The 9,859-nt window shown below is 40.7% G+C and overlaps 1 protein-coding gene across 2 annotated transcripts in view; it reads left to right on the forward strand.

Moving 5' to 3' along the window:
- Nucleotides 1–9,859, forward strand: part of crebbpa (CREB binding protein a) — a 68,759-nt gene that overhangs the window by 5,832 nt on the left and 53,068 nt on the right. For both annotated transcript variants that reach the window (XM_042224546.1, XM_042224545.1), the window contains exon 2: nucleotides 6,117–6,835. In XM_042224546.1, the coding sequence (XP_042080480.1) occupies nucleotides 6,117–6,835 (719 nt within the window). The remainder of the gene's footprint in view (nucleotides 1–6,116; nucleotides 6,836–9,859) is intronic.

Here is a 9,859-nt window from a genome sequence, read left to right on the forward strand (position 1 = left end):
CAAATTGGTGGGGCAGAACAAACATGAGCCCCTGTCTTTCTATTAAGGCCATCTGTTATCCTCCTCTTCTACCCCTTTTATTCACAAAAAAAATGTGGTTTTGCATGCACTTTATGTGATCTAACCTTTTGACTATTTTTAATGAAAGAGCAGGGTTTTTTTTTTGTTTTTTTGTTTTTTTAAATTTCATTGTTTAAGATTCATAGTCACAATGTTTGAATTTTTTAACTGTGCCCTGTGGATTCTCTCACATTCTCTCTATAAATATGTAGGTAGGTTGGGCCTCAGGATGTCTGTGTCTGTCTTAGGTTAGAAAACCTGAAATTTGCGCTGAAACCTAAGAAAAATTAGTATTTGGTACTCATTTGCGTCTTAGTTCTGTTTCAGTTGTCAGTCAAAGATTTGTCAGGGACCTCCCAACCCCCAGACTTCCAGTTTCTTGCTCACTCCTGCACAAATGCCACTTCTAATATCTAAAAGGACAGGCGGTAAGCTTGCAATGCAGCCACTGATTGAGGCATTTATGCCTGTGCCTTGGGGCAACAAGAGAAATCATGAGAGAAAGATGGCGAGGATCAGCAAAATGGTTAAAGGCAGATGAAGGGACTTATTACCACCAACCTACTGCTTTTAGCTGACTTAATAAGCATCAAAAAAATGGGCGACATGGTATTTTAAACGCCACTCATTTCTCATGTCTGTGCTTGTATTTAAGCTTAAACAGACCATTTGACTGTTCTATTTTTGCTCATTATACTTGGAACAACTTTAGCTTCATGAGGTAGAGAAGAGTTAGACTGAAGCTCAGTATGTGTTTTGTGTTTGCAGAAAACCTAGAAAACTAATATAAATCCCCAAGAGGAAGTAGGAGTACTTGAGGAGCTCCACATGACTATAATTTTACCAATGGATGATGTTTCTGGTTGTATTTTCTTAAGAAAAACAAAATCCACAAAGTTTAAAGGTGAACAATACCATCTCTTCCTGCTGATTCAAGCAAGCCAAACTAAAGCATGTAGCTGTGTTAATGCGATGAGGAACACAAACGGTACAGATCACTGGATCATGTTGCAACCACAAACGAAATAATGAGAATGCATTTCTAAACTGGGTGCAGACTTCAAAAACTTGGTTTCCCCTGTTGTCATCAAATCTCCCCCAAAGCAACCCGCCTAGAGGAAACAAACCTGTGGGTCAGATGTCATGTATCCAGTTGCAGATTCCATGCAGGTGTAAATGGATCTTAACTGCTGTTGCTAAATTAGTCTGTTTTTAAAAAAAAAAAAGAAAAAAGGGTCTGTTCACCATAGATGAGATGATGGTATTTGTTAAAATGGGGAGGGAAGAGAAGTCTTCCTGTTACAGATCCACATTCACTCCCTACCAGAGACAAAGCTGAGTGTGCTTTAGATAGAAGTTCAGCATTGACCAATCATCACCTGCCGCTCTATATTAAAAAGCCAAAAAATAAAATGAGATATTTCAGAGTTTTTCTGGCACCATTTGGCAAGGGAAGCAACATTAAAAGTCTGGTTGACTAGTTGCATGCACACTTATTGCTACTGCCTCTTGGGATAACTTGCTATCTAGTTAATGCATTTGATTTAATAAAATGAAGTGTCATTATTACTCTTAAAATCGTCTTGGCTGTACTCTGCTGTTTTTTACTTTTCTCAGTATGTTTGTGCTTGCCTTCAATGTAGAACTGGTGATTTCAGCTACCAGCACATTTTCATACAAAGGAGGAAAGACACGTCAGATTTTGCTTTAAATGACAATTCTGATATGGCTGAGTACTAGTGGTGCAACGGATCAAAAATCTCACGGATCGGATCACAGTTTTAACTCACGGATCGGACCAATTTTCGGATCAGCAAAAAAGACAAAATTTTAACATTTACTTATTAACTTTTTAAGTATTTTTTACCTATTAAAAACATTCAACTCAAGACTCATTCCAAGCAATTATATAAAAACAAATTAAGGTGCAATATAGGGCAGTACAGGGCTTTATATCTACCACTCCGCTGTGATATAATGAGTGGTCACGGTCACGTAGCTTTCCGTTGACCTGGAGGTCCACCTGTTTTTAGTTGAGCAACAAAAGATGCGTAGGACAGTTCAGCCATAACTTTAAACTTTTCCTGCTCATGCATGCCTGGGTACGATCTTGTCACTGAAGTGGACGCGCAACGGGATATCATAGCGTGGCTCAAGCACGTTCATCATAGTTTAAACCCCTTGTTTTGCACAACGGAATACGGCCTCCCGTCTGCAGCTAAACACCCCAGTAGCTTTTGAAATAGCTTTAGCCCGGTCGGATTGGAGAACAAAGGGCTGCTTAAATGCCGCAAACTCCTCTGCTCCTCCACTTGGACCGCTAGCGCTGGCCATAACTATCGCTTGACAAACTGACCACACGCACCATGCATATACTTTTTTCCCCTTCTTTTTCAAATCTTTGGATCACGTGCGTGCCGAACCGTGGAGTGGGATTGGTTCGGATTACGGATCAACCGTGATCTGTTGCACCACTACTGAGTACTAAATTCAGCAAACAGTTATTTTCATATTTTCTGTTTTTGATTTGGCACAGGCTCGCAAGGTGGACTGTAAACAAAGTTATTGCAGTTTAACTATTGTCTGTAATAGAAGTAGTCTTGTTGGATTTAAAAATGTTTTAAACTGAAGGTCTGTAACTTTTCTTGACTTTTTTTTTTGAGTGTCTCTGGCCACAATCAGTATTTATTTACTCAGTGAAGTAATTTTCCTCTGCTGTTCTTTCCAACTGTTGCAATGGCATACTTTCTTGGAGGATTTATTACTGCAGAAAGGAAACCTAAAATAAAAGAGTCCCTTTCCACTATTAAGTGGATTTGTTTTGCTATCCACCATATTATATTGAACAACAATTAAAAGAATGCCAGTAGCAATGTTGCACCTGTCCCTCTGAGAGCAGACGCACATGGCTTTAGGGCAAGATGACAGAAATCTCCAGGCGGGATCACTGCTGGGGCTGCTTTTGTAGATATTTATAGCCATCACCTCAAGACAGTGGCCAAAGGGGGGCGGGGGAGAGAGTGATAAAGTCAGCTATGGGAGGGTGTAAAGGAGCTTTATGAACGACTATGTGAAAAGTTGACACACTGATTTGTGTGTATCCACTTTTGAGTAAATCACACATTGTTTCCCGAGTTACGTGTTTTTGTGTTCATATTTGCACTCATGTAAGTGACCCTTCTTTACACGTGGATGTTTTTCTTCTGCCTTTGAGACAGTGAAATGATATGGAAAGTGAAATGTAATCGACGTTCCCATGTGAATTTTTCGATGAGAATTCTCCGGATGGTTATCACATCAATTCGCACACTGGTTCAACTTTATGCAGACTCTGTCCAAGGGAGCTTTTATTGTAAGGTCCGATTTAAACTTTCACATTCCTACATACAGCTCCATGGATTATGTCTGAAGAAAACTTCAGGGCTGCAGTGCATATGTTAAAACGGTTAATGCCCACCTTCCCCCCTCCTTACGGTTGGGGTTCCCCAGACTGCATGTGGCCATACCCAACCAAAACATTGCTTTGCATTTTTGGTATCCAGCCAACACGCTTAAGGGCAAGGTTACGGTGTGTTTAGATTTCCATTTTGAAATGAAAAATGCAATGCCAGGCCTTAGCGTATGTAGTTGAAGTGAATACAGCTGCTTGGAGAGCATCCATGTGCCTGCCTGATAGATGGCATGGGCTGAGAGGAGTGAGAGAGGAAAAGATGGATTGTCCCTTCAGCCTCAAACAAGCTTCCTCCACATGGAGCACCTGCGTGCCTGATGCCAGGGACAGACAGCGAGCTAGCAAGGGAGATCTGCAAGCCTGTGTTTACTCAGGGAAGTGTGTAGGCCAAGTGCCCTCATTAAAGTCGGGATCCTGACTGAATCTCAATGAAGACATCCAGCAGCAGTGCTCAGTCCTGTAGCATTAAGGTCTTGTTCGTCTTATACTGAAAAGTGATTTGCTTAACAGCGCCTTTCATACAGTGACATTTCTTGGCTTCATTACTTTCAGTTGCACAAATTCAGTAAATTTGCGCTTTTGTGGAAGAAATTGTCAGTTGCATACATTCCAGTTATGTCCTCCACTCTTTACAGAAGACCAACAAACCGCTCCACAACATGCTTTTGAAGAAACAAGTTAGCCAAATAAGATTTCAGGTAATATTTCTACTCTCGTCAGGCACGTTGTACTGAATAGGCAAGTTAATGTCACTTACAGAGGGGAAATGAAAACGGAGAGCTGCAGTGTTCAAAGCTTGTTTCTTTGGTGATTTTGTGCCGTTAGGTGAACTCGTGATCAAGGCTGTGGAAAGTGATCTTGTTTCAGTTTGTCCAGAGAGTTGATTCTTCTTGGTGATTCAAAGCTGTAAGGCATGCACAGCTCCTGTGCTTTTGTCACCATCTTAATCACTAATTCTCAAACAAATCGTGGCTCCCTAGGCTCTCACCATTATGCTCACACCTCTGGATGGTGTGACACAAATATTCCTACGCCACCCAGCAGGAACCCCGAGTGCTGCTGGATTCTCTTGTCACACTGTGTTTGTCAGCCAGTAGCGATGCTTTATCACGCTTTATGCTTATTTTGTCTTGCACTGCAAGGGACAAGGCCACAGTGGGACAAGGCCAAGGCAGCAGCATTTAGCATGTTGGCTCATTAATATTTCATAATTAGAATGTTTGTGAACACTTGGACTGAGACCAAGGGTCAACTGAGGAGTAAGAGCCCTTTTTTTCTTTTTTCAAACACAGCAGGATTTTTCATGGCTCAGCCTTTGGGTGGTGACTACAGTCCATTAACTAAATGTATTGAATCTGTTATTTGATAAAAATCACGTTTTTTCCCCCCCCCTTTCTGATCATTTGATAAGCAAATGCCTCTAATTCTCATAAAAATGAAAACTATAACTGAAAAAATGGTTACAAAGTTTTATTACCATGCTGGTAGGGCTGCTCAATCGAATTTTAATCTCGATTACGATCTGGGCTTTCAGCGATCATTAAAAATGACTGAGCCGATTATTAGCCCCTCCCTCGTGCTCTACTCTCGCACTGCTCCATGTGGCAAATCGAGCGCACCTCTCTGCATTTCGAACACGTGTCACAACAATTAAGAGCAGCGGTCCCCAACCTTTTTTGCGCCACGGACCGGTTTATGCCCGACAATATTTTCATGGACCGGCCTTTAAGGTGTCGCGGATAAATACAACAAAATAAACCTGGTACCGGAAATTTTGTTTTATTCATAACACACGTGAAAAGACCAAAGAAAACAGAGTTAACGATAAAAACGATAACAAAATAACGCTGAAAACCAATAAAAACCCTGAAAACTACATTTCACACCTGAGCCTCAACTCTCGCGGCCCGGTACCAAACGACTCACGTACCGGTCCGAGGCCCGGGGGTTGGGGGGCCTACTGATTAAGAGGACCCGAGGGAAGCTCTGAAAGCTAAGCAGAAGTTATCTGGAGAGGAGAGTGACTTTATGGGTTCGCGGAGTCGGACGTGGATCAAGTAGACATAGTGTGTAAACTTTGCTACAGTGTCGTAGCTGTACCACAGAGCAACACTGCAAAGTTCACTAAACATAGATGTTTACATTTTTCATTTATTTTTTTATATTGCAAACATTTGCACTTTTAGCAGTATTTGCACACTATTTTATATTATTTTTTGACAAGCTTTAAAGTCATTATTCAATACATTGTTATTGTTAAATAAATATCGTCAAATAATCGAGATCTCAATTTCAGTGAAAATAATCGTGATTATCATTTTTGCCATAATCGAGCAGCCCTACATGCTGGCTGTTTTTCTGCTGTGGTTGGAATGTTTATGGTGGGGACTCAAAACTGTTAAAAGGTAGAAAAAAAATCTTCCCAGTGTCATGTGTTGCATTGTAGAATAAGTTGCTAGCAGTAGATAAGAAGATCTAGATGCTCTGGTACTCAGTGATTTGAGTACAGGCTTATTTGAAGCAGAGGAGAATGAATGCTTGGCACTGAGTCACATGGTTGTATAAAACATTTTGTGACATTTTGCTTCTCTATCCCTTCTCATAGATCTTGGGTCACTCTCCTGGGACGATTTGGAGAATGACCTTCCAGATGAGTTGATCCCCAATGGAGGTGATATTAGCCTGATGGGCGGGATGCCTTCAAATGGTGGAGCAGCACCTGGAGCTGGCGGACCAGGAGGCACTCAGTCAGGACTTGGCGGTGGCAGTGCCTCTGCCGTCCCAGATGCAGCGGCCAAGCACAAGCAGCTCTCAGAGCTGCTTCGGGCTGGTACTACTTCTAATATAGGCACAGCTAGCTCTCAGCCAGGCAGCATGGGGCCACAGTTAGGAGCACCACTGGGTAAGAGCCCTCTTGGCCAGGGCTCCCCCAACAACCACCCGTCCCCTCAGGCCCAAAAAGCAGGAACCCCAACTGGAGTAGCAGGACAGAACAACAACAACAATACTGCAACTATGGGCTTAAACACAACTGGGTTCAGTCAGGCCATGATTAACAACAACCAGGGCCATACTGGACTCCTGAACCAGGGAGGGCAGCCGCAGCCTGGGCAAGTGATGAATGGTGGCCTTGTACCTGGAGCTGGGAGAGGACGTGGGGCAGGGGTAACAGGCATGCAGTACCAGGGACAGACAATGCAGGGAACTGCAACAGGACAAGGAGGATCAGGTAGTGCATTGGCAGAGACGCTCACACAGGGAGGGCAACAGATGGGAGCTCACACTACCCTCAGTACTGCTCAGCAAGCAGGCAACATGAACAAGGTGAGTGACACTTATTTTATTATTTTTGTTTGTTTTATATCAAGTGTTGGCACATGCAAATTGTGAGCCCCAAGTATTTTTTGGCACACACGGGATATTTCTCTGGCACTGATTTTTTTTTTTTTGTTTGTTTTGTTTTAAATTGCATTGAAGTATTCATTTTTGATTAAAGAAAAGGTGTGTTGGAACAACTTTAACACTGGACACAAACTAGGTGGTCACTCATTGTATAGGCGAAGTCGAAAAGCTTGTTAATGTGGCATTTTTGCATCTTGTCATTCTGGGCCCAGTTTATGCTGTGATCCTCTATTAATTGACGCTAACATTTAAGCCAGTAAATTATTTTGTAAAAATTTTAAACTATGCGGAGGCCGGATTTGTTGAGCCATGCACAAATGTTCGCACTTATTTGGGAGTGAAAGCAACATTATTGGAAAGCAACGTCCTTTTATGTGATCACCTGGCACAGCTTTAAAACTGTGCTCATGGAGTAAAAAATTATTATTATTATTATTTTTTTTTTTAGCACTACAGTGACACAGCAGAAATTAAAACTGCTGTTTGAAGTTTATATTGTAAACAAACAAAGGTTTTGTTTCTCCCTAAATATGACATGTAAAGATCCACCACAAAACTATGTTAAATGTTCTGCTACCTCAGAAAACATCTGTTTTAAAGCATTTTACATGTTTGTGCCTTTCTCTTCAATTTTTTTGGCACATACTTAAGATCTATACTGTTAATTTTCATTAATAACCTTTTGGATAGAAATCACATTTAAAAACTCCTGAAACACCTTTAATTAAATTGAATTGAAATTGCTGGGGGTTTTTTTTTCTTTAATTCCTTTTTTTATATGTTTTTGCTAGTTATCAGTTTGACCTGTCAGTGCTAATTAGGGTGATTTTTATTTTTAGAATCTCATTCACAATTTATCTTGTGAAATATGGAGAATTGTTCAACTTTCCTAAAATTTGTGGCAGATCCTAACTGAAAAGGAACTAGCATTAAACGAGGTCTATGAAATTATGTTTTTATTGCATTATATTTCAGTTCATTTTTAATATAAGACATCTTACATTTTCCTTATTGCCCAATCCCATTATAAATGTTGTTTTACTTTGCTTTGTGTAGCAACCTTTCATAAATGGCAAAGTTACAAATCTAGACTCGTGGAATTAACAGCTCGCAGTAGGACAGGGCAATATGGCCAAAAATATTCATAACGATATATATTTGAAAATTTGCGATAACGATATAATTGACTCGAGACAAAATAATTAACAACTCCACAACTTTATTAGTGCAACACCCCCCCCAAAAAAACCCCCAATGTATTTTCACTTAAACAAGCAGCTGTTTTTTTATGTGCATTAAAGTTATATAAAAATTTAACAGTGCAAATGCAAATTCCTTGCTGACAGTTTAACCAAAAGGCATTTCCAGTGGAAATGGCGACATATCCTCAGCATAACCATGTATAATATCCACAAAACTTCAAAAGAGTTATAAACACATGATACGTAATATCCTTGTTGGTGTTGTTCCCAGACCATCATGAAAATGTTGTTCCAGGTTCAACATTGCAAGTGACCAATCACATTGTTGTGACGTTATTCCTTTGCGCGCCAAGCCATTCGCCGGTTTTTCCCGAAGTCGCAAAAGTATGACGTCACAACATCTGATTGGTCACTTGCAATGTTGATCCTGGAACAACATTTAGTATGATGATCTGGGAACAACACCAACACGAGGATATCAGATCAACCTTATAAACACACACAATGCGGTAATATTATGTTGAAGCACAGTACGTATCACTCCGCGAGGCTCCTGACTACGGTAGCCGTAATGCCCCAGCAATCCATCAAGTGGTGCGCCTTCGTAGCTTACCAAAGTCGTACTAAAACTTTTTTTTTTTTTTGGAAAGATTTTTGAGCGTCGCGTACCACATAAAATCGGTTCGGTAATAACGGCGGCCCGCTTGCATGCTCTAACAAAAAAAGTGCTTTGGTGTGCATCTGCCGGACAAAAGCCAAACCAGTTCCACACCACTGAAGTTACATCATGTTTACAAACCAATTCTGATTCATCTGTTTCATTCAACGATCCGCTTTCGCCTTTATTCTCCATCGCCGCCATGCTTTTTCCACCATGTGTGTATGAAAACAAAGGCACTGCGCATGCACGTTTTACCCATATTCTATCGTGATATTTCATTTTCTTATCATTGCCTAACATTATACCAGTATTACCGTGAACAGGATGATATGGCACAGCCCTAGCTCGCAGTTATTCTCAAATTATATAGGATACAGTTTGATTTGCATAGACAGTTATTTTGAAATGCTTTTTGTGCATCTGAAAAAATTACTAGAGCTTAGCTTTATATATAGCTTTTAATTGGCTGTGTAATGAGATGGAGATTGATCTCAAATGACTTTTTACATTCACTATAGCAACACACCAAAGCTTTTGTTATCATTGATTAGGAGCTTAATTGAAGCCCCTCCTCAACACACACTCTGTGTGATGAAGGTAGCACGAGTGCATCTGTATCTATACACTTCGCAAGTCACGTTTATGGTTCATCTAAACAGTTCTTTCTTCCAGTCCACTTGTTTATAGCACTCAAAAATGCATACTCCACTGTTGGCAGGGAACTGGTACACTGCTGTCAACTGTTCAGTTGTTGTTAAGATTAGTCTAGGGATGCATAATTATGTGTGTGTCTATGGGAGAGTGTCATTTGCGGCTTACACGTACACTTGTCACCAATGTGGTTTTGCAGGAAATCACTAGGAAGCCATCTATTTAACTGGCTGTGTCAAAGCCAAGACACCAAATTTGTTCTTAACCACAGCACACATACACAGAAGCTCCAGTCTTCTGAGAAGAGACTTACTGAGATAGTGAATGTGTGTCGAGTCATTCCCAGCGTCTGTAGACACGATTTAACCACAGAAACAATTAAAAGCTGATGTCGAAGTAACAGCGACGGGGCTGTCAGCATTTACAGAAACG

This window comes from Haplochromis burtoni, unplaced genomic scaffold (genome assembly GCF_018398535.1).
Source record: "Haplochromis burtoni strain Fernald_Lab_line unplaced genomic scaffold, NCSU_Asbu1 Contig_140, whole genome shotgun sequence".
In the NCBI taxonomy this organism is placed as follows: Eukaryota; Metazoa; Chordata; class Actinopteri; order Cichliformes; family Cichlidae; genus Haplochromis; species Haplochromis burtoni.